This window comes from Salvelinus alpinus, chromosome 2 (genome assembly GCF_045679555.1).
Source record: "Salvelinus alpinus chromosome 2, SLU_Salpinus.1, whole genome shotgun sequence".
Lineage (NCBI taxonomy): Eukaryota > Metazoa > Chordata > Actinopteri > Salmoniformes > Salmonidae > Salvelinus > Salvelinus alpinus.
In genome coordinates, this window is record NC_092087.1 from 46,450,505 (window position 1) to 46,474,683 (window position 24,179).

The following is a 24,179-nucleotide window of genomic DNA, read 5'->3' on the forward strand; positions in this document are numbered from 1 at the left end:
TTTGTTTAACAAGTGTTAGGAATTTTGTTAATAAATAATTAAAACAATTTCTAGCTTTAGATAAAACTATAACTAATTGAACTCTGCACACCTGGTGAAAAGAGATTTGTGTTGTGGGTTATAAAATAAGCAGAAAGGGTCGTTAAACTATGGTTGAACTGACCCAACTTAGCCCTGAGATGTTTAGATAAGGCTGTGGGTAACTTTTTAGGTCTTCCACTATCTTGAGTTGTCTGCTAAAGTGGTAATAAATTATAGTGAGCCTTCAGGAGAATAGATTATATTGTGTGTCATGTGTGTGCGCTGGGAAGTTGGAATGAACTTTTGAACCTGTTTTCTATTAGTCAGGACAAGGAGACTTATTCTGTAACCTATGACGTCATATCTTGTATATAAACCTGTTGTTTATGATCAAATGGTAGCGTGCGCCGAGAATAAATACTATTATCTAATTTTAATAAGACTGTATCCTGTCTATTTTATGTTAATAAGTATCTTACAAATTCTTATAAATAGACAGATTGATTTTAATTAATGAGTACATTAGAGGAATTATTTAATTCCACTAACACAAGCTAATGTCTTTATTCCTTTTCTTTTTTCTCTCTGCACACTATCACATTATAAAAACAATAAATGATTGTTAATGTTATCTGTTGATGATATGCCATATCATGCTCTAAGATTTTTTTTATATGACCTTTTTATTGCTCTGCAAATCTGATTATTTACAGAAGTAGCTCATTATGATTTATCCAAACAACATGAATCATTTTGACCGCATATCCCCTTTCCCTTCACACATTTTAAACATTCTTTGAAATATTTTGACCGTGCATTTGCAATATGACAAACACATATTCACCTGCACACACACCTCTCCTTCAAAACAGACACCACTCACCTTGTAGCCCAGTACAGCTGATTCGTTGTCTAGGGCCTTGACATGATCCCACCTCACAGTTACCCATGAGCCATCAGTCTTCCAGAACACGTTGCCAGGGGGGCGATTAGGAGCTGTTAACATTAAAGAACAGACAACAACATATTGGCCGGTCTCTCACCTTCTGAAACTTACTTGACCAAGACATGACCAGGAAGTTATTGAGGAATTACAATTTCATACTTAATAACTTGGTAATACAAAAGGTCTCACGCACAAATTATAGATACAGCAATGTTATGATAACCAAACTGTAACCGAACTGCAAACTAAAAGGCATGATATCATATATAATATATTAATATAGGTATATTTCTGCGTAATGTTGACGTCCGTGTGTTCCGAAAGGGTTCTTCAGCTTTCCCCATAGGAGAACCCTTTTAAGTTCCAGAGAGAACCCCAGGAGAAGAGGAGAAGAGAGAAGAGAAGATCCTCTGTATCAGGATCTAAATCCCCCACTAGAATCCCTTAACACCCTTAAAGGAAAATTCCACCCTCAAACAATTTTTTGGTATTTGTTTCATCAGTCCATTGTTGATATAGACCCAAAATGTTTTGTATGTCAGCGATCAAGTTTTCAAGAGATATGACAAAACGCATCATACAGGCTGTATTTCGGGCATTTTAAAAATTACATATCTTGAAAACTTGATTGCTGACATGCAAAACATTTTGGGAACTACAGTGTATATCAATGGACTAATACCCAAATATTTTTAGGAGGAGTTTTTCTTGAAGCCCAGTGCATACCGGTAGTCAGGTGCATGGTGGATATCTCCCCTCCCAAACACACTGTGTGTTTGAACCCCTGGGGTATTCTCAGCTGGTAGGGACAATCCATCTTATCCCACATGGGAGAACTCATACTTACACTACTGGCTCAACCCAGTTATGTCACATCTGATCCCTTGAAGAGGGTTGGGGCCAGGGGACTGAAATAATATTTGAGTGTGTGTGTTTGTTATGTCACACATACAGTACGGTGTGTTGGTGGTGGCAATACTGTGTGTGTGTCCTACATACGTGGTCTCCTGGTAGTGACAGTGGATTTGGGTGAGGCTGGTCCTGTCCCAGCGCTGTTGTAGGCCAGCACGGTAACATGGTACCGGGTGTTGGGTCTCAGTCCTGCCACGCGAGCCGTTGTCTCCAACCCGGCTGTACGCACACGGTCTGCAGCTGCCTCCCGCTCATGCTGACGCCAGTACCGGATCTGTAAACACACATTTTAGTGTGCTGATGCCACCAAGAGTACATCTCTGTGAAAAACTGGGGGGCCGTCCCCAAAAAAGAAACGATCAAATAATTATGACTGTTTCTTTCTCACAATATACTGTGAGGTAAATATGAACAGATCACTTGAAGGCCCTAAAATGTAAGCATTTTGTTATCTCTTAAACAGTTTCCTTTTAAATGTGTACAATGAACAATAACCAGATTAAAGAGCAAAGTTTCCTCCAGCTGCCCTGTCATAACATTAATGACTCATACTCTGACTCTCCCATTTTTCCCCCTCAGGGCCATCATGATAACCAACCATCAGACCTAATCTGCCTGGCGACGGACAAAAACATGCTGATCCCAACTAAATAACACATCAAATAAATGAATAAAACCTTTATTAGTCGGGGGATATAAGATATCAAGGCTGAGGCGATGAGGTGAGGTCATCTCCAGGGCAGTGTCACTTTTGCCTCAGAATGGTAATAGCACCATAGTTGTTACCTCAGTTACCTTTCACACCAGTACTGACTGGTTCAGACTGGTTTGAACCTGAAGTCTAGATATGCGTCCCAAATTGCATGCTATTCCCTTTATAATGCACAACTTTCGACCAGGGCCCATTGCTTGTCACATTGTTAGGGGTAAATGCACATGTCGGGGTATATCGTATGATATATTTCATGGTATATGTATATGTTCATGTGTATGTTGTGCAGGTCCTTAACCTCGTAACCTCTGAGGATGCCATTGGCGCTGAGGTGTTGGACCGGGTCCCACGACACCTGCATCTCGAATGCCGTCAGAGCCGTGGCGTTGATCCTCGAGGGCGCCACCGTGGGCTCTGCATGGAGGTGGCAGGGGTCAGAGGTCAGGGGTGAAATTAGGGTTGAGGATTATATCCAACACACACAAGTACGATAAACACAGTGAACAAATGTGGTTGGTAACTGCATTTTGTTTTTTCTGTTTTTGTTCGCCCTCTTGTGGCAATGTAGCATAATGTTCCTCATCCTTCTTGTATAACCCAGATCTGTTCTGACTCACCCTCCTCTGCAGAGTGCACCAGGGCGATCTGGCTGAAGGGACCCTCTCCTTTACGGTTGTAGGCTTTGATCTTCACCTCAAACGGGCAGTAGGGGGACAGGCTCTGGTTGGAGTACACATAGCGAGACGACTCCACGTTGGAAACACGCTCCACCACCCATGTCGGAGTGTTCCGCTTCCGGAATGCCAGGATGTAGCCAAAGCCATCTCCATTCTGGTACTCTCTGGCCATGGGCTGGGATCAGATTCAAACAAAACTTCATGTCAACTTTGACAAAGCTCTCCATCTAACTCTCTCTCTAAAGTGCGCACACACACACACACACACACACACACACACACACACACACACACACACACACACACACACACACACACACACACACACACACACACACACACACACTCAGGCACACGTACACATACACAGACAGACACACTTACGGTCCAGGTGATGATGAGTTCGTTGCGGTCTCCTCCTCCTCCACCTAGTCCACTAGGGGCAACTGTGGGAGCTGCTTGCTGGGTGCGTACGGTGTGAGAGGACATGCTAGGCTCTCCACTACCCAGGATGTTACTGGCGATGACCTGGAACTCATAGTCCATCCAGGGCAACAGGCCAACCACACGAGCCGATTCAGCATTGCCTTCAATGTTAGATGGGTCTGTGGGGGGGGTGAGGCGTATGGGGAGAGGGAGAGGTCAGGGACTGATTGATTGATACAAAAACATACATTCATACGCACGCGTGCACACACAACGGTGGTCCTCTCACCTGTCCTCATCGTCCTCCATCTGGATGACAGTGGGGAGCAACCCATGATGACATACTTCCCGATGGGGCTGTGGTTGTCATAGCCACGACTCCACCGCAGCTCCGCCGACGTCTCAGCAACGTTCTTCACCACTAAACCACCAGGAGGTCCCGGGGGGCCTGAGGAGAGACCGTTGGAGAATGCTTAGTCAGGACATTTATCCAACTTCCTTCATCTACATGCAACTACAAATCCTCACCCAGAAAGTAGTGGACGGAGCTCATTGTGGCCTGGGGATGAAGAGGATTAAGCAAGTAAGTCATTAAGTAAAAATCCTCATAAAATGTAGAATCGAAATCCTGCAATGCTGTAACACAAACATTTCATGAGGACGACCATCATAGAAAAGGACAGGTGAGTTGTTGCGATATGATCGGGTCTTACCTCTGACCACCAGTTTAGCAGAGGCTGAGGCGCTGTCCACCACGGTCTGAGCTGTACAGCTGTATGTACCTGCCTGACTCAGCTGACCACTCACTATCAACAGATCACCTATGGTCTCCTTCTGTTAGAGAGAAAGAAAGACAGAGAGAGAGAGAGAAAGAGACAGAGAGAAAGAAAGACAGAAAGAGACAGAGAAAGAAAGACAGAAAGAGACAGAGAGACAGACAGCGCAAGTGAGAGAAAGACAGAGAGACAGATAGCGCAAGTGAGAGAAAGAAAGACAGAGAGAGAAAGAAAGACAGGGAGAGAGAGAAAGAAAGACAGAGATAGTAAGACATACAGACAGACAGAGACAGACAGAGACAGACAGACAGAGATACAGACAGAGACAGACAGAGAGACAGACAGACAGAGAGACAGACAGAGAGACAGACAGAGAAAGAAAGACAAAGAGACAAAGAGACAGAAAGAGAGAGACAAAGAGACAGAAAGAGAGAGAAAGAGAGACAGAGAGAGAGAGAGAGAGAGAGAGAGAGAGAGAGAGAGAGAGAGAGAGAGAGAGAGAGAGAGAGAGAGAGAGAGAGCTTGTTCAGAATTAGAGACATACTCAGTAATTGGAGACATGGTCTGTCTGATACAGAGAAACAAGCCAGGTATTCAGTATTCATATAATCACAGTTTCACAGCAGTACTGAAAGAAATTTTAATTCAAATGAAATTCAATTATATCCAACACTCTGCTTTGAAAGTCTATCCCATTATAAGACGACTCCAATGACAGTGAAATCATAGTGCTGACCATAATTTGTTTGGGTCAGGATTATAAACTCTAATCCCCAGTAAACCCAGGGGCATGGAAAACGGCAATGTCACATCATCAACATAGAAGTGTTTCATCAGCAAGACGTGAACAGTAGGGTGTGACTCTGCACATTAAATGGATAGTTTCCTTGATATGGTCTGCAACTTAGATTGAAATGAGGCATATATCTGACTAATGTCTTGTAAATACACCCTGCTTAATGGTTATTTTCATTAACCCTACTATTCACTCAAAAAATCATATTAAATGTAATTTTGATTTAAAAAATTATCTGTTATTCAATTTAGTTTGATTCAATTTCAAACGGTTTGATTGAAAATAACCCCAAATGAACCTGTGGATTCTTTTTGTCTTATTCATCATTACGCACACCCATTCCTGCAGTGGTACATTCTACTGTGGCCTGACTAACTCACCCCCTCCACACGGTGGTACGGTCCGGCGGGGTCCTCCAGGTCCAGCATAGCTCCATTATGAGCCCAGGTGAAGGTGAGGTCCATGGTGGGGTCATGTGACGCGTGACACTGCAGCGTGACGTTCTCTTCCTGGTTGATGTCAGCGTTGGAGGGAGCTAGGGTGATCTTAGTGGCATCTGGGGAAGAGAGGGGAAGGAGAAAGTGAAGGAGGAGAGTAGGGGAGGAGTGAAACTGTCTTAAAACTACACAGGTGTTTCAGTGGGCCAGTGTGTGTGTACACGTGTGAAAGAATGTGCATGCCATGTGTATGCAAATGTGTGTGTTTTTTGTGTATGTATGTGTGCATCCATGCTTTTGTGTACCTCTAACTGACAGGTGTCCAGTGCTGTTGGCCTTGCCCAAGTAGTTCTCAGCAAAACAGGTGTACTTCCCCTCATCTGCCCTGCTGATGTTGTGGATCCACAGGATCCCATCTGGAGTCACTGTCACCCTGGGATTAGAAGCAGGAAACGTAATCTTTATTATCTCAAATGTTTTCATGTGTTTGCAGTTTGCACTTGTTGTTAGGTGGGAGTATTGGACAAAATCGAAGCTAGAACATGAGACACTTTTCCTTCAGATCACATTTATCTTTAAATCTCCACACACACACACACACACACACACACACACACACACACACACACACACACACACACACACACACACACACACACACACACACACACACACACACACACACACACACACACACACACACACACACACACACCAGAACTGTTGAGGCTTTCTGAATCAAGCCTCAGTAAGTCTGAATCTAAGGTTAAAGTGAGGTTCAGGGTCAGGTGTGTGTTTGTGCGTGTACCTGCTATTGTTTGTGAGGAGCTCAGTGCCACGGCTCCAGAACAGGGTAGGTTTTGGGGCGGCTCGCGGCCGACACTCCAACATCACCTGCCCCCCTCGGGCTGCTGGGACCAACCTCCTCACCGGGTTGGAGCGGAAGTCTGGGGCCTGGACTGGAGACCACAACACAGGGGAGAGGACAGGGAGATGGAGAGGTTAGAACTCGGGTGTTAAGTTGCATTTCTCTTGGGCTGCAGTGTTTACGGGGTTTGGTTTTAACCCTTGAACCCTGACCTCTCACCTTGCACCCTCAGTTCGGCGTTGGAGTAGATGGTGTCGTGTTTGTTTTCAGCCACACACTGATACATCCCAGAATCCTCCAGTGCCAGGTTGATGACCTTCAGACGACCCCCATTGACCTCCACTCGGTCCTGATGTCAGAGGGATGGATGGAGAGATAGAGGAATGGATGGAAGGAGATATAGGTAAATGAATAGGGAGGGGGAAAAACATCACATAAGGGAGGAGAGAGACGAGCGATATGGGCTTGTGTGTCTATGTGTACGTGTGTGTGTGTGTATATACCTGTGTGCTAAGGGGCTGTCCATTACGTAACCAGCGTATGGAGGGTCTTGGTTTGCCAGCAGCCACACAGGTCCAGTGCAGTTCTGAACTGATCTCCACCTCAAAGTCACTCATCACCTGCAGCCACTCTGGCTGGGCTGAAGGGACCAAACAGATAAACGGACAAGTTCACAGACAAATTCAGGTAAACTCGTATGGTTCTGATGGTCATATAATGGTGATATTCAGGGGGAACAGGGTTTCAGACTTGCTGCTGGATACTACACTGAACAAAAATATAAACGCAACATGTAAAGTGTCGGTCCCGTGTTTCATGAGCTGAAATAAAAGATCCCAAAAATGTATCATATGCACAAAAGGCTATTTTCTCCCAAATGTTGTGCACAAATTTGTTTACATCCTGTTAGTTGAGCATTTCTCCTTTGCCAAGATAATCCATCCAGTTGACAGGTGTGGCATATCAAGAAGCTGATTAAATGGCATGATCATTACACAGGTGCACCTTGTGCTGGGTACAATAAAAGGCCACTCTAAAATGTGCAGTTTTGTCACACAACACAATGCCACAGATGTCTCAAGTTTTGAGGGAGCGTGCAATTGGCATGCTGACTGCAGGAATGTCCACCAGAGCTCTTGCCAGAAAATGTAATGTTAATTTCTCTACCATAAGCCAACAGGCCTCACACTCAGACCACATGTAACCACGCCAGCCGAGAACCTCCACATCCGGCTTCTTCACCAGTGGGATTGTCTGAGACCAGCCACCCGGACAGCTGATGAAACTGTGGGTTTGCATAACCAAAGAATTTCTGACTGTCAGACACCGTCTCAGGGAACAAACTGTCAGACACCGTCTCAGGGAAGCTCATCTCGTGCTTGTTATCCTCACCAGGGTCTTCACCTGACTGCAGTTCAGAGTCGTAACCGACTTCAGTGGGCAAATGCTCACCTTCGTTGACCACTGGAACGCTGGAGAAGTGTGCTCTACACGGATGAATCCTGGTTTCAACTGTACCAGGCAGATGGCAGACAGCGTGTAGGATGTCGTGTGGGCGAGCAGTTTTCTGATGTCAACATTGTGGTATGGGCAGGCATAAGCTACGGACAACGAACACAGCTGCATTTTATCGATGGCAATTTTGATGAGATCCTGAGGCCCATTGTCGTGACATTCATCCACTCCCATCACCTCATGTTTCAGCATGATAATGTACGGCCCCATGTCGCAAGGATCTGTAGACAATTCCTGGAAGCTGAAAATGTCCCAGTTCTTCCATGGCTTGCATACTCACCATACATGTCACCCATTGAGCATGTGTGGGATGCTCTGGATTGACGTGTACGATGGCGTGTTCCAATTCCCGCATATATTCAGCAACTTCGGACAACCATTGAAGAGGAGTGGAACAAGATTCCACAGGCCACAATCAACAGCCTGATCAACTCTATCTGAAGGAGATGTGTCGCGCTGCATGAAGCAAATGGTGGTCACACCAGACACTGACTGGTTTTCTGATCCACGACCATACCTTTTTTTTTAAGGTATCTGTGACCAACAGATGCATATCTGTATTCCCAATCATGTGAAATCCATAGATTAGGGCCTAGTGGTTTTTCAATTGACTGAGTTCCTTATATGAACTGTAACTCAATAAAATCTTAGAAATGGTTTCATGTTGCGTATATATTTTTGTTCAGTGTAGATCAGGTTATGAGGAATGTAAGCTTTGTTGTTTTGGGCTTGTGTGTGTTTGTGTCTCTTCCCTACCTTGCACGTTGATGCGTCCCTGGTGTGTGTCGCGGCCCTCAGAGTTGTAGGCCTCACACTCGTACACTCCCTCGTCATGGAAGGTCACCTCAGGCAGAGTGAGGATGGGTCCCTCTGCACTGGCCCCGGCCTTAGACGGCAACAGACCATCCACCTTCCTCCAACGCAACTTTGGGACAGGACTAAGGTGATGGAAAGGAAGCAGTGGGGGATAAAGTGGGAGAGAGGCATGGGCAGAAGGAGGGGGATGTGAAGGAGAAAGAGGAAATGGGAGGAGGGAGAGGCAAGAAGGGGAATGCAGGGAGAGAGTGTGTGGATACAGATGAAATACAACAAATCCTGTATATAGATTGCTTACATACTTTGTGTTCTTCTTATTTTTATTTGTCATGTGTTTTTGTTCTATCTTGTTATTTTTTGTATTAAATTGCTATTGATTACTGCATTGCTGGTGTTAAAGCTTGCAAATTGGAGATATTTTAACAATATGGGACAATAACATGGATCAGGGACTTACTTTCCGTAGGCAAAGCATTCCAGCTGGGTGGTGTGTCCTGCCAGGGTGTAGGTCTCTGCTGGAAAACGCACTTTGATAGCAGGAGCTGACTTCCTGGCATTGGCTGTGGTTAATAGAGAGGACATGTCAACAACAGAGAAAATGGCTGATACATGGCTAAACCTGCACTTCAAGTCTCCCCTCTTAGAATACAGCACTGTATTCTCTGTAGTTCCTTGTCAATTGAAATGTCAAAAGCTTTTCAAAGCTGCACAATTACCGTGTAAGAGTAACAGAGTACTTGAATAGACCTTTTCTCTCTACACACACACACGCGCACACACACGCACGCACGCACACGCACACGCACGCACACACACACACTCCTGTACCGTCTGGCTGCACGGTGAGCTGGTTGGCCTTGCTGAAGGTACTCTTGGTACTGATGTCCATGTCGATGGTGGTGAAGCAAAAGTAGCTTGCTGTATCGTTAGGCTCCGCCTTGGCCAGGTACAGGTTGCCCGTTACCTGGGAGACGAACCACCGACCCCCGTCAGGCTTCACGAAGCTGGGGAAGTCGTTAACGAACCAGCGGTAGGACAGCGCTAACGAGAGGAGAAGGGGACAGAAAGAGAGAGAAACGAGAGAGACTTAATCAATGTGCCTTAAATAGGGGCTTATCAATGAAAACATTCCACAAACTTTTTCAAGGGAGCACTCAGAGAGGAAGCAGAGATTGGACAAAAAGGCTTCTCAACAGTTTTTACCCCCAAGCCATAAGACTCCTGAACAGGTAATCAAATGGCTACCCGGACTATTTGCATTGTGTGCCCCCCCCCCCCCCAACCCTGCTCCTCTCTGTTTATCATATATGCATAGTCACTTTAACTATACATTCATGTACATATTACCTCAATTGGCCCGACCAACCAGTGCTCCCGCAAATTGGCTAACTGGGCTATCTGCATTGTGTCCCACCCACCACCCACCAACCCCTCTTTTACGCTACTGCTACTCTCTGTTCATCATATATGCATAGTCACTTTAACCATATGTCATGTTTTGTCATTGATTATCATGTCTTGTCCCTGTGCTTCCCCTTCTATTCGTTTCCCTCTGCTGGTCTTTTTAGGTTCTTTCCCTCTTTCTATCCCTCTCTCTCCCCCTCCCTCTCTCCCTCTCTCGCTCTCTCTCTCTATCGTTCCGTTCCTGCTCCCAGCTGTTCCTCATTCTCCTAACTACCTCATTTACTCTTTCACACCTGTCCCCTATTTTGCCCTCTGATTAGAGTCCCTATTTCTCCCTCTGTTTTCCGCTTCTGTCCTTGTCGGATCATTGTTTGATGTTTGCTGTTCTGTGTCCTTGTTCCGCCCTGTCGTGTTTCCGCCTTCTTCAGATGCTGCGTGTGAGCAGGTATCTATATCAGCTACGGCCTGCGCCTTCCCGAAGCGACCTGCAGTCTGTGGTCGCGTATCCAGTTGTTCCCCTCTACTGCCTAGAGGATTTCAGTTTTCCTGGTTGACTTTACCTGAGATTATATCCAGGATTATCGTTTTTGTTATAGACTGGAATAAAGACTCTGTTTCTGTTAAGTAGCTTTTGGGTCCTCATTCACCTGCATAACAGAATGATCCGACCAGTAATGGACCCAGCGACTACGGATTCTCGCAACACTGCCGTCGAGATCCAGGGAGCAATGCTCGGCAGACACGAGCAGGAATTGTCTGCTACTCGTCATGCCGTTGAGACCCTGGCCGCTCAGGTCTCCGACCTCTCAGGACAGTTTCAGAGTCTTCGTCTCGTGCCACCAGCTACTTCCTGGTCTTCCGAGTCTCCGGAACCTAGGGTTAATAACCCACCTTGTTACTCTGGGCAGCCCACTGAGTGCCGCTCCTTTCTCACCCAGTGTGATATTGTGTTCTCTCTCCAGCCCAACACATACTCAAGAGAGAGAGCTCGGATCGCCTACGTCATATCACTCCTTACTGGTCGGGCTCGGGAGTGGGGCACAGCTATCTGGGAGGCAAGGGCTGAGTGTACTAACGATTATCAGAACTTTAAAGAGGAGATGATACGGGTTTTTGATCGTTCAGTTTTTGGGAAGGAGGCTTCCAGGGCCCTGGCTTCCCTATGTCAAGGTGATCGATCCATAACGGATTACTCTATAGAGTTTCGCACTCTTGCTGCCTCCAGTGACTGGAACGAGCCGGCGTTGCTCGCTCGTTTTCTGGAGGGACTCCACGCTGAGGTTAAAGATGAGATTCTCTCCCGGGAGGTTCCTTCCAGCGTGGACTCTTTGATTGCACTCGCCATCCGCATAGAACGACGGGTAGATCTTCGTCACCGAGCTCGTGGAAGAGAGCTCGCGTTAACGGTGTTCCCCCTCTCCGCATCTCAACCATCTCCTCCCACCGGCTCAGAGACTGAGCCCATGCAGCTGGGAGGTATTCGCATTTCGACTAAGGAGAGGAAACGGAGAATCACCAACCGCCTTTGCCTCTATTGCGGTTCTGCTGGACATTTTGTCATTTCATGTCCAGTAAAAGCCAGAGCTCATCAGTAAGCGGAGGGCTACTGGTGAGCGCTACTACTCAGGTCTCTCCATCAAGATCCTGTACTACCTTGTCGGTCCATCTACGCTGGACCGGTTCGGCTGCTTCCTGCAGTGCCTTGATAGACTCTGGGGCTGAGGGTTGTTTTATGGACGAAGCATGGGCTCGGAAACATGACATTCCTCTCAGACAGTTAGGGGAGCCCACGCCCATGTTCGCCTTAGATGGTAGTCTTCTCCCCAGTATCAGATGTGAGACACTACCTTTAACCCTCACAGTATCTGGTAACCACAGTGAGACCATTTCCTTTTTGATTTTTCGTTCACCTTTTACACCTGTTGTTTTGGGTCATCCCTGGCTAGTATGTCATAATCCTTCTATTAATTGGTCTAGTAATTCTATCCTATCCTGGAATGTTTCTTGTCATGTGAAGTGTTTAATGTCTGCTATCCCTCCTGTTTCTTCTGTCCCCTCTTCTCAGGAGGAACCTGGTGATTTGACAGGAGTGCCGGAGGAATATCATGATCTGCGCACGGTCTTCAGTCGGTCCAGAGCCAACTCCCTTCCTCCTCACCGGTCGTATGATTGTTGTATTGATCTCCTTCCGGGGACCACTCCCCCTCGGGGTAGACTATACTCTCTGTCGGCTCCCGAACGTAAGGCTCTCGAGGATTATCTGTCTGTTTCTCTCGACGCCGGTACCGTGGTGCCTTCTTCCTCTCCCGCCGGAGCGGGGTTTTTTTTTGTTAAGAAGAAGGACGGTACTCTGCGCCCCTGCGTGGATTATCGAGGGCTGAATGACATTACGGTTAAGAATCGTTATCCGCTTCCCCTTATGTCGTCAGCCTTCGAGATTCTGCAGGGAGCCAGGTTCTTTACTAAGTTGGACCTTCGTAACGCTTACCATCTCGTGCGCATCAGAGAGGGGGACGAGTGGAAAACGGCGTTTAACACTCCGTTAGGGCATTTTGAATACCGGGTTCTGCCGTTCGGTCTCGCTAATGCTCCAGCTGTCTTTCAGGCATTAGTTAATGATGTACTGAGAGACATGCTGAACATCTTTGTTTTCGTTTACCTTGACGATATCCTGATTTTTTCACCGTCACTCGAGATTCATGTTCAGCACGTTCGACGTGTACTCCAGCGCCTTTTAGAGAATTGTCTCTACGTGAAGGCTGAGAAGTGCGCCTTTCATGTCTCCTCTGTCACATTTCTCGGTTCTGTTATTTCCGCTGAAGGCATTCAGATGGATCCCGCTAAGGTCCAGGCTGTCAGCGATTGGTCCGTTCCTAAGTCACGTGTCGAGTTGCAGCGCTTTCTCGGTTTCGCTAATTTCTATCGGCGTTTCATTCGTAATTTCGGTCAAGTGGCTGCCCCTCTCACAGCTCTTACTTCTGTCAAGACGTGCTTTAAGTGGTCCGGTGCCGCCCAGGGAGCTTTTGATCTCCTCAAGAAGCGTTTTACATCCGCTCCTATCCTTGTTACTCCTGACGTCACTAAACAATTCATTGTCGAGGTTGACGCTTCAGAGGTGGGCGTGGGAGCCATTCTGTCCCAGCGCTTCCATTCTGACGATAAGGTCCATCCTTGCGCTTATTTTTCTCATCGCCTGTCGCCATCGGAACGCAACTATGATGTGGGTAACCGCGAACTGCTCGCCATCCGCTTAGCCCTAGGCGAATGGCGACAGTGGTTGGAGGGGGCGACCGTTCCTTTTGTCGTTTGGACTGACCATAAGAACCTTGAGTACATCCGTTCTGCCAAACGACTCAATGCACGTCAAGCTCGTTGGGCGTTGTTTTTCGCTCGTTTCGAGTTCGTGATTTCTTATCGCCCGGGAAATAAGAACACCAAGCCTGATGCCTTATCCCGTCTCTTTAGTTCTTCTGTGGCTTCTACCGACCCCGAGGGGATTCTCCCGGAAGGGCGTGTTGTTGGGTTGACTGTCTGGGGAATTGAGAGACAGGTAAAGCAAGCACTCACTCACACTGCGTCGCCGCGCGCTTGTCCTAGTAACCTTCTTTTCGTTCCTGTCTCTACTCGTCTGGCTGTTCTTCAGTGGGCTCACTCTGCCAAGTTAGCTGGCCACCCCGGCGTTCGGGGTACGCTTGCTTCTATTCGCCAGCGGTTTTGGTGGCCTACTCAGGAGCGTGACACGCGCCGTTTCGTGGCTGCTTGTTCGGACTGCACGCAGACTAAGTCAGGTAACTCTCCTCCTGCTGGTCGTCTCAGACCGCTTCCCATTCCTTCTCGACCATGGTCTCACATCGCCTTAGACTTTATTACCGGTCTGCCTTCGTCTGCGGGGAAGACTGTGATTCTTACGGTTGTCGATAGGTTCTCTAAGGCGGCACATTTCATTCCCCTCGCTAAGCTTCCTTCCGCTAAGGAGACGGCACAAATCATCATTGAGAATGTGTTCAGAATTCATGGCCTCCCGTTAGACGCCGTTTCAGACAGAGGTCCGCAATTCACGTCACAGTTTTGGAGGGAGTTCTGTCGTTTGATTGGTGCTTCCGTCAGTCTCTCTTCCGGTTTTCATCCCCAGTCTAACGGTCAAGCAGAAAGGGCCAATCAGACGATTGGTCGCATATTACGCAGCCTTTCTTTTCGTAACCCTGCGTCTTGGGCAGAACAGCTCCCCTGGGCAGAATACGCTCACAACTCGCTTCCTTCGTCTGCTACCGGGCTATCTCCGTTTCAGAGTAGTCTTGGTTACCAGCCTCCTCTGTTCTCGTCCCAGCTCGCCGAGTCCAGCGTTCCCTCCGCTCAGGCTTTTGTCCAACGTTGTGAGCGCACCTGGAGGAGGGTCAGGTCTGCACTTTGCCGTTACAGGGCGCAGACTGTGAGAGCCGCCAATAAACGTAGGATTAAGAGTCCTAGGTATTGTCGCGGTCAGAGAGTGTGGCTTTCCACTCGTAACCTTCCCCTTACGACAGCTTCTCGCAAGTTGACTCCGCGGTTCATTGGTCCGTTCCGTGTCTCTCAGGTCGTCAATCCTGTCGCTGTGCGACTGCTTCTTCCGCGACATCTTCGTCGCGTCCACCCTGTCTTCCATGTCTCCTGTGTCAAGCCTTTTCTTCGCGCCCCCGTTCGTCTTCCCTCCCCCCCCCCGTCCTTGTCGAGGGCGCACCTATTTACAAGGTACGGAAGATCATGGACATGCGTTCTCGGGGACGTGGTCACCAGTACTTAGTGGATTGGGAGGGTTACGGTCCTGAGGAGAGGAGTTGGGTTCCATCTCGGGACGTGCTGGACCGTTCGTTGATTGATGATTTCCTCCGTTGCCGCCAGGGTTCCTCCTCGAGTGCGCCAGGAGGCGCTCGGTGAGTGGGGGGGTACTGTCATGTTTTGTCATTGATTATCATGTCTTGTCCCTGTGCTTCCCCTTCTATTCGTTTCCCTCTGCTGGTCTTTTTAGGTTCTTTCCCTCTTTCTATCCCTCTCTCTCCCCCTCCCTCTCTCCCTCTCTCGCTCTCTCTCTCTATCGTTCCGTTCCTGCTCCCAGCTGTTCCTCATTCTCCTAACTACCTCATTTACTCTTTCACACCTGTCCCCTATTTTGCCCTCTGATTAGAGTCCCTATTTCTCCCTCTGTTTTCCGCTTCTGTCCTTGTCGGATCATTGTTTGATGTTTGCTGTTCTGTGTCCTTGTTCCGCCCTGTCGTGTTTCCGCCTTCTTCAGATGCTGCGTGTGAGCAGGTATCTATATCAGCTACGGCCTGCGCCTTCCCGAAGCGACCTGCAGTCTGTGGTCGCGTATCCAGTTGTTCCCCTCTACTGCCTAGAGGATTTCAGTTTTCCTGGTTGACTTTACCTGAGATTATATCCAGGATTATCGTTTTTGTTATAGACTGGAATAAAGACTCTGTTTCTGTTAAGTAGCTTTTGGGTCCTCATTCACCTGCATAACACCATATCTACATGTACATACTACCTCAATCAGCCTGACTAACCAGTGTCTGTATGTAGCCTCGCTACTTTTATAGCCTCACTACTGTATTTTTACTGTTGTTTTTATTCCTTTACTTACCTATTGTTCACCTAATACTTTTTTTGCACTACTGGTTAGAGCCTGTAAGTAAGCATTTCACTGTAAGGTTGTTGTATTCGGCGCACCTGTTGTATTCGGCGCACATGACAAACAAACTTTGATTTGATTTGAGTATGTGTGTGTGTGTGTGTGTGTGTGTGTGTGTGTGTACCTGGGTAGTGGGCGGGAGCCTGACAGGCCAGGAAGGCACCTGCACCCTCGTACACTGTCTTTGGGCTCTGCCCTTCCCCAGAGAAGTCACGGAGGTCTAGAAAAACAGTAAAGAAGGATGTCATAAGAAGATAGAAACTAAATTAAACCCAGTCAAGAGTACCACAAGACGAAAGTGTACTTCTCACTGAGCAATTTCTTCTTTTCACTATATAAACCAATCAATGGAATGAGATGAGATCCACACAAAATTGAGTTTGATGAATAACAACGGGGATCCAATACGTCTTGATTAATATGCATCAACACGGAGAATGGTAAATACATAAATATAAATAAATGAATAAATGAATGTACTCACAGCCGAATTTGAGATTGGCGACACGGCTGAGTATGGTGCCACAGCGGTTCATGGCCAGACACTGGTAGGAGCCTCCGTCACTGCCGTACTGGGGACCACTGATCACCAGGTTACCGGCTACCAGTGTATGCCGGGGGTCCCCTACCGGGACATTCGTACCATTCACATGCCACCTACCGGACAGGGAGGGGAAGAAGTTACATAATGCTGTAGAGATGAGCACTTAGTACCTGTACCACCTCTTTGATGACTGCTTCTCTGATGTGTGTGTGTGTGTGCACATGTTTGTTGTTACCTGTACGTAGCAGCAGGGCTGGCTCTAGCCTGGCAGCTGAGAGTAACTGTTCCCTTACTGAGACCCTCTGGGTAAACCACACTGCTGGGCTGCTCCTCAAACACTGGTCCACTGTCATGACCCGTTATGCACACGTCCCCGCCTGTCAACACACACATACACAAAATCAGAATTACCAACCACCCAATTTCCTACTACCAGCCCCTTCCAATCAATCAGGATTTAGAGTAAACAATTAGATTCCAGATTTTTTTTAAGGGTCTTTCCCTTTTCAAACTGTATTCGACTGAAACTGTGTTGTACTGCGGCTGTTGAAAGGCACTCACATTTCAAAACAACTTGTTCTGTATCACTACAACATATTTCTTCTTAATCAAATGGGAAGGGAGCATCCCCAAAACACCATGTATCACCATTCAGAAATTCAGTTAGAGGTAAATACGGGTTTCATCTGTGCTTTGGGAAGCCAAAGTCAGAAAATGTGGAATTGTCTAATTGAATGAGAAATGTTCACAAATTACAGTGGAAGTATTTGATTAAATGTAATCTAATCCATTTTAATCTCATCTAAATAATGTACTCTGGGATGGTGTTGAGATGGCCTGTTTTCCCCTATTCCCTGTTCCCCTGACAGAAAACCCATAATTATGTGTTCATGTCTCAGAGATGTGTGTGCGCATGTGAGTGTGAAACAGGAGTTGTGCAGGCGAGCATTATGGTAAAACAACCATCTGCACTAAAAGTGGGAGTGAGATTCAAAGGGTGGGAATCTGGAGGGGATACAGGCTGTCAGGGACAATACTGTCCGGTACTACAGTGATGAAGAGAGAAAGAGGAGAGGGAATTAAATGGGGAGAGGACATAGAGGTGAAGAGTGAAAAGAGATTGAGTGTCGGGGTGGCTAGAGGGAGGAGAGGCGCGGGTAAAGGTGGAGAGGGGGATGAACCGAGGGGAGTAGAAGGGTGGAGGGGTGGAGAGAGAGAGGGAGATGAGAGAAGCAGAAGGTGCAGGAGAAACAGCCGGTTGGAACAGACAGCTAGCTATTCTCCAGGTACACAGAGAATCTGTCCATGTTATACAGCGCAAATTGGGTTAGAGACGCCTCATGAACATATGGGAATCTAATGCTGAATCCTCGTGGCACAAAAAGTGTGTGCGAGAGAGAGGGAAAGAGGGAGGGAGGAAAAAAGAGATAAAAGAAAGAGATGGTATTTGTGCACATGAGCATGCATGTGTGTGTGTGTGTGTGTGTGTGTGTGTGTGTGTGTGTGTGTGTGTGTGTGTGTGTGTGTGTGTGTGTGTGTGTGTGTGTGTGTGTGTGTGTGTGTGTGTGTGTGTGTGTGTGTGTGTGTGAGAGAGAGAGAAAGTGAGCTCTTAAAGTCCCAGTGCAGTCAAAAACGATGAGGTTAGAATAATACTGTAACATTTTGACAATTATGATAATACCCTTTTAGTGTAAGAGTTGTTTAAAACACCGCTTTAAATGTCAGTCTGTTTTGTTGGGATGCGTGGGCTTGCCTGGTGACAGCACCAGGCAGTACAAGTTAATAGACCAATAACAAAGAGAGAGTTTCAAACCTCTCTGCCAATAACAGCACATTTTCTGGTATTTTTGTTTGTTTTCAATTAAAATGGTCAAAAAGAAATCACAGTAAGGTACTTCAATTATTACCCAGAAAGGATTTGATATTGAGATTAAAATAGCTGCACAGGACCTTTAAATCTGTGGCAGTGAGAGACACACAGGCTGTTTGGGGACTCTCTAATCAGTCTCTCCTCTCTCTGGGTGTTTGCTATGCTGGGGTGCTAGGATGCTGTGTGTGTGTGTGTGTGTGTGTGTGTGTGTGTGTGTGTGTGTGTGTGTGTGTGTGTGTGTGTGTGTGTGTGTGTGTGTGTGTGTGTGTGTGTGTGTGTGTGTGTGTGTGTGTGTGTGTGTGTGTGTGTGTGTGTGTGTGTGTGTGTGTGTGTGTGTGTGTGTGGATGGATGGGAACTGCAATCCCCCAACCATACAGAAGATACATTTCCAAATCATTTCATACCCTGGAAACATCCCAACCTACCAGCTAACAGTGCTGCATGTTAGAAACCTGCCATACAAACCACTGTTCGTGTTTATTTTGAGGTGTGGCAATGAGAGAAGACAATGAGTATCTCTCAATATCTAAATATCAAATAATTTCGACTCTCGCTCTCTCTCTCTCCTGCACCTGCTGTCTCGACCTCTGAATGCTCGGCTATGAAAAGCCAACTGACATTTACTCCTTAGGTGGTGACCTGTTGCACCCTCTACAACCGCTGTGATTATGTTTTGACCCTGCTGGTCATCTAAGAACGTTTGAAGAACGATCTGGCCTTTAATGGCCAATTACTCATATAATCTCTACCCGGCACAGCCAGAAGAGGGCTGGCCACCCCTCGGAGCCTGGTTTCTCTCTAGGTTTCTATTTAGGTTACTGTTTTTCTAGGGAGTTTTTCCTAGCCACTGTGCTTCTACATCTGCATTGCTTGCTCTTTGGAGTTTTAGACTGGGTATGTTTATAAGCACTTTGACATCTGCTGAATGTAAAAAGGGCTTTATAAAATACAGTTGATTGATTGATTTGATTGAACGAATAGGCCCATTATTTAACAGTAACAAAACAGAATAACCTGAGGTAGGCTAACTATGAACATCCCAACCAAACAGACCAACAGTTCTATATCGTCAGATAAATTCAATGTTCTTGTTGTGTCCTTGGGTGTGTCTGTGTGTGGGGTCGTATGTGTACTGGTTTTCCTACATTCTCAGGACCCCAATATCCTAACATTTCACCTGAAAGAATAATTATTCTACGGTGTAGATCCTCTCGCAAATTGCTTGATCTGCTGCTCCATCAATGGAAATATGACAGGTAAGATTTTTTTAGCTAGCTAAATAAGCTATTTTAATGACCGTTTACAAATGTGATTAAGTCATACAACTATCACACCCATGCATATTATTTAAAAAGACACTGATGTTCAAGATAACGTACAGTGCATCGGAAAGTATTCAGACCCCTTGACTTTTTCCACATTTTGTTATGTTACAGCCTTATTCGAAAATGCATTAAATTGTTTTATTTCCCTCAATCTACACACAATATCCCATAATGACAAAGCAAAAAAAGGTTTTTAGAAATGTTTGCAAATGTATTAAAATGAACACTGAAATACCACATTTACATAAGCATTCAGACCCTTTACTAAGTACATTCTTGAAGCACCTTTGGAAGCAATTACAGCCTCAAGTATTCTTGAGTATGACGCTACAAGCTTGGAACACCTGTATTTGGGGAGTTTCTCCCATTCTTCTCTGCAGATCCTCTCAAGCTCTGTCAGGTTGGATGGAGAGCGTCGATGCACAACGATTTTCAGGTCTCCCCAGAGATGTTCGATCGGGTTCAAGTCCAGGCTCTGGCTGGGCCACTCAAGGATATTCAGAGACTTGTCACGAAGCCATTCCTGAGTTGTCTTGGCTGTGTGCTTACAGTCGTTGTCCTGTTGGATGGTGAACCTTCACCCCAGTCTGAGGTCCTGAGCAGGTTTTCGTCAAGGACCTGGATCTGTATTTTGCTCCGTTCATCTTTCCCCTCGATCTTGACTAGACTCCTAATCCCTGCCACTGAAAAACATCTCCACAGCATGATGCTGCCACAACCATGCTTCACCGTAGGGATGATGTCAGGTTTCCTTCAGACGTGACACTTGGCATTCAGGCCAAAGAGTTCAATCTTGGTTTCATCAGACCAGAGAATCTTGTTTCTCCTGGTCAGAGAGTCCTTTAAGTGCCTTTTGGCAAACTCCAAGCGGGCTGTCATCTGCCTTTTACTGAGGAGTGGTTTCCATCTTGCCACTCTACCAATAAGGCCTGCTTGGTGGAGTGATGCAGAGATGGTTGTCCTTCTGGAAGGCTTTCCAATCTCCAAGGGAGAAAGAGTGACCATAGGGTTCTTGGTCACCTCCCTGGCCAGGGCCCTTCTCCCACGATTGCTCAGTTTGGCCGGGTAGCCAGCTCTAGGAATAGTCTTGGTGGTTCGACATTTCTTCCATTTAAGAATGATGGAGGCCACTGTGTTCTTGGGAAACTTCAATGGTGCAGAAATGTTTTGGTACCCTTCCACAGATCTGTGCCTCGACACAATCCTGTCTCGGAGCTCTACGGACAATTTGTTTGACCTCATGGCTTGGTTTTTGCTCTGACACGCACTGTAAACTGTTGGACCTTATATAGACAGGTGTGTGCCTTTTCAACTCATGTCCAATCAATTGAACTTAACACAGGTGGACTCCAATCAAGTTGTAGAAACATCAAGGGAATCAATGGAAACAGTATGCACCGGAGCTCAATTTCAAGTCTCATAGCAAAGGTCTGAATACTTATACCTTATTTATACATCTGTTTTTAATGCTAATGTAACATGCATTGGATACAAAACAAACACTGGCATGTGATAAAGTATAACATGTCCAATATAATTACATAAATGCATATCTAAACAGGAATATATACATATACACACACACACACACACACACACACACACACACACACACACACACACACACACACACACACACACACACACACACACACACACACACACACACACACACACACACACACACACACACTATAAACTGCATTGTAATATTATTGATGCTTTTGTCTGTCCTTGCAGTGGCTTAGACAAATGAACTGCAATCACTGGATTGCAGTTGCAGGAAACGTGTTGAGGCATTAACACTTGTAATTTTAGAGTAAATGTTAACATTTATATTGGTTTTCCTGTATATGTGCATGAGTTCTAAAAACACAGTCCAATTACAATAAGTAATTCCCAAGTGAGGGACATCTCATGGCTTGTTCAGTACATTAGGGCACATTTTGTCACAGGTTTTTTTATACACAGGACAGGAGTTTACAGGTTTTTGTTCCAGCCCTTCACTAACAGCTCATTCAACTAATTGTGGTCTAAATTGAAGACTTGCACACTGTGCAAATCACATCTTTATTTTAGAATGAGCTTTATATATTACAATGTCCTGACAAATGTGGATGATGAATTATAACCAGGTTTCCATCCAGTGTTTTTATGTGAGTTTTTATTTATTTTTATTTCACCTTTATTTAACCAGGTAGGCAAGTTGAGAACACATTCTCAGTTACAATTGCGACCTGGCCAAGATAAAGCAAAGCAGTTCGACACATACAACAACACAGAGTTACACATGGAGTAAAACAAACATACAGTCAATAATACAGTAGAAAAATAAGTCTATATACAATGTGAGCAAGTGAGGTGAGATAAGGGAGGTAAAGGCAAAAAAAAGGCCATGGTGGCGAAGTAAATACAATACAGCAAGTAAAACACTGGAATGGTTGATTTGCAGTGGAAGAATGTGCAAAGTAGAGATAGAAATAATGGGGTGCAAAGGAGCAAAATAAATAAATAAATAAATACAGTAGGGAAAGAGGTAGTTGTTTGGGCTAAATTATAGATGGGCTATGTACAGGTGCAGTAATCTATGAGCTGCTCTGACAGCTGGTGCTTTAAGCTAGTGAGAGAGATAAGTGTTTCCAGTTTCAGAGATTTTTGTAGTTCGTTCCAGTCATTGGCAGCAGAGAACTGGAAGGAGAGGCGGCCAAAGGAAGAATTGGTTTTGGGGGTGACCAGAGAGATATACCTGCTGGAGTGCGTGCTACAGGTGGGTGCTGCTATGGTGACCAGCGAGCTGAGATAAGGGGGACTCTAGCAAGGTCTTGTAGATGACCTGGAGCCAGTGGGTTTGGCGACGAGTATGAAGCGAGGGCCAGCCAACGAGAGTGTACAGGTCGCAGTGGTGGGTAGTATATGGGGCTTTGGTGACAAAACGGATGGCACTGTGATAGACTGCATCCAATTTATTGAGTAGGGTATTGGAGGCTATTTTGTAAATGACATCACCGAAGTCGAGGATTGGTAGGATGGTCAGTTTTACAAGGGTATGTTTGGCAGCATGAGTGAAGGATGCTTTGTTGCGGAATAGGAAGCCAATTCTAGATTTAACTTTGGATTGGAGATGTTTGATGTGAGTCTGGAAAGAGAGTTTCAGTCTAACCAGACACCTAGATATTTGTAGTTGTCCACATATTCTAAGTCAGAGCCGTCCAGAGTAGTGATGTTGGACAGGCGGGCAGGTGCAGGCAGCGATCGGTTGAAGAGCATGCATTTAGTTTTACTTGTATTTAAGAGCAATTGGAGGCCACGGAAGGAGAATTGTATGGCATTGAAGCTCGCCTGGAGTGTTGTTAACACAGTGTCCAAAGAAGGGCCAGAAGTATACAGAATGGTGTCGTCTGCGTAGAGGTGGATCAGAGACTCACCAGCAGCACGAGCGACATCATTGATGTATACAGAGAAGAGAGTCGGTCCAAGAATTGAACCCTGTGGCACCCCCATAGAGACTTCCAGAGGCCCGGACAACAGACCCTCCGATTTGACACACTGAACTCTATCAGAGAAGTAGTTGGTGAACCAGGCGAGGCAATCATTTGAGAAACCAAGGCTGTCGAGTCTGCCGATGAGGATGTGGTGATTGACAGAGTCGGTAGCCTTGGCCAGGTCATTGAATACGGCTGCACAGTATTGTTTCTTATCGATAGCGGTCAAGATATCGTTTAGGACCTTGAGCGTGGCTGAGGTGCACCCATGACCAGCTCTGAAACCAGATTGCATAGCGGAGAAGGTATGGTGGGATTCTAAATGGTCGGTAATCTGTTTGTTGACTTGGCTTTCGAAGACCTTAGAAAGGCAGGGTAGGATAAATATAGGTCTGTAGCAGTTTAGGTCAAGAGTGTCCCCCCCTTTGAAGAGGGGGATGACCGCAGCTGCTTTCCAATCTTTGGGAATCTCAGACGACACGAAAGAGAGGTTGAACAGGCTAGTAATAGGGGTGGCAACAATTTCAGCAGATCATTTTAGAAAGAAAGGGTCCAGATTATCTAGCCTGGCTGATTTGTAGGGGTCCAGATTTTGCAGCTCTTTCAGAACATCAGATGACTGGATTTGGGAGAAGGAGAAATGGGGAAGGCTTGGGTGAGTAGCTGTGGGGGGTGCAGTGCTGTTGACCGGGGTAGGGGTAGCCAGGTGGAAAGCATGGCCAGCCGTAGAAAAATGCTTATTGAAATTCTCAATTATAGTGGATTTGTCGGTGGTGACAGTGTTTCCTATCTTCAGTGCAGTGGGCAGCTGGGAGGAGATGTTCTTATTCTCCAAGGACTTTACAGTGTCCCAGAACTTTTTTGAGTTTGTGTTGCAGGAAGCAAATTTCTGCTTGAAAAAGCTAGCCTTGGCTTTTCTAACTGCCTGTGTATATTGGTTTTTAGCTTCCCTGAAAAGTTGCATATCACGGGGGCTGTTCGATGCT

The 24,179-nt window shown here is 46.2% G+C and overlaps 1 protein-coding gene across 8 annotated transcripts in view; it reads right to left on the reverse strand.

Annotated features, from left to right (window-relative positions):
* The window catches only part of LOC139563190 (contactin-2-like), a 101,733-nt gene that overhangs the window by 6,855 nt on the left and 70,699 nt on the right, over positions 1-24,179 (reverse strand). For all 8 annotated transcript variants that reach the window (XM_071381554.1, XM_071381564.1, XM_071381586.1 and 5 more), the window contains 18 exons: positions 16,751-16,892; positions 16,456-16,628; positions 16,096-16,191; positions 9,731-9,943; positions 9,360-9,462; positions 8,843-9,024; positions 7,075-7,211; positions 6,791-6,920; positions 6,512-6,662; positions 6,009-6,136; positions 5,647-5,822; positions 4,408-4,528; positions 3,984-4,142; positions 3,653-3,873; positions 3,209-3,443; positions 2,890-3,005; positions 1,967-2,153; positions 905-1,017 (listed from right to left, as the gene is read on the reverse strand). In XM_071381554.1, the coding sequence (XP_071237655.1) occupies positions 905-1,017; positions 1,967-2,153; positions 2,890-3,005; positions 3,209-3,443; positions 3,653-3,873; positions 3,984-4,142; positions 4,408-4,528; positions 5,647-5,822; positions 6,009-6,136; positions 6,512-6,662; positions 6,791-6,920; positions 7,075-7,211; positions 8,843-9,024; positions 9,360-9,462; positions 9,731-9,943; positions 16,096-16,191; positions 16,456-16,628; positions 16,751-16,892 (2,783 nt within the window). The remainder of the gene's footprint in view (positions 1-904; positions 1,018-1,966; positions 2,154-2,889; positions 3,006-3,208; positions 3,444-3,652; positions 3,874-3,983; positions 4,143-4,407; positions 4,529-5,646; positions 5,823-6,008; positions 6,137-6,511; positions 6,663-6,790; positions 6,921-7,074; positions 7,212-8,842; positions 9,025-9,359; positions 9,463-9,730; positions 9,944-16,095; positions 16,192-16,455; positions 16,629-16,750; positions 16,893-24,179) is intronic.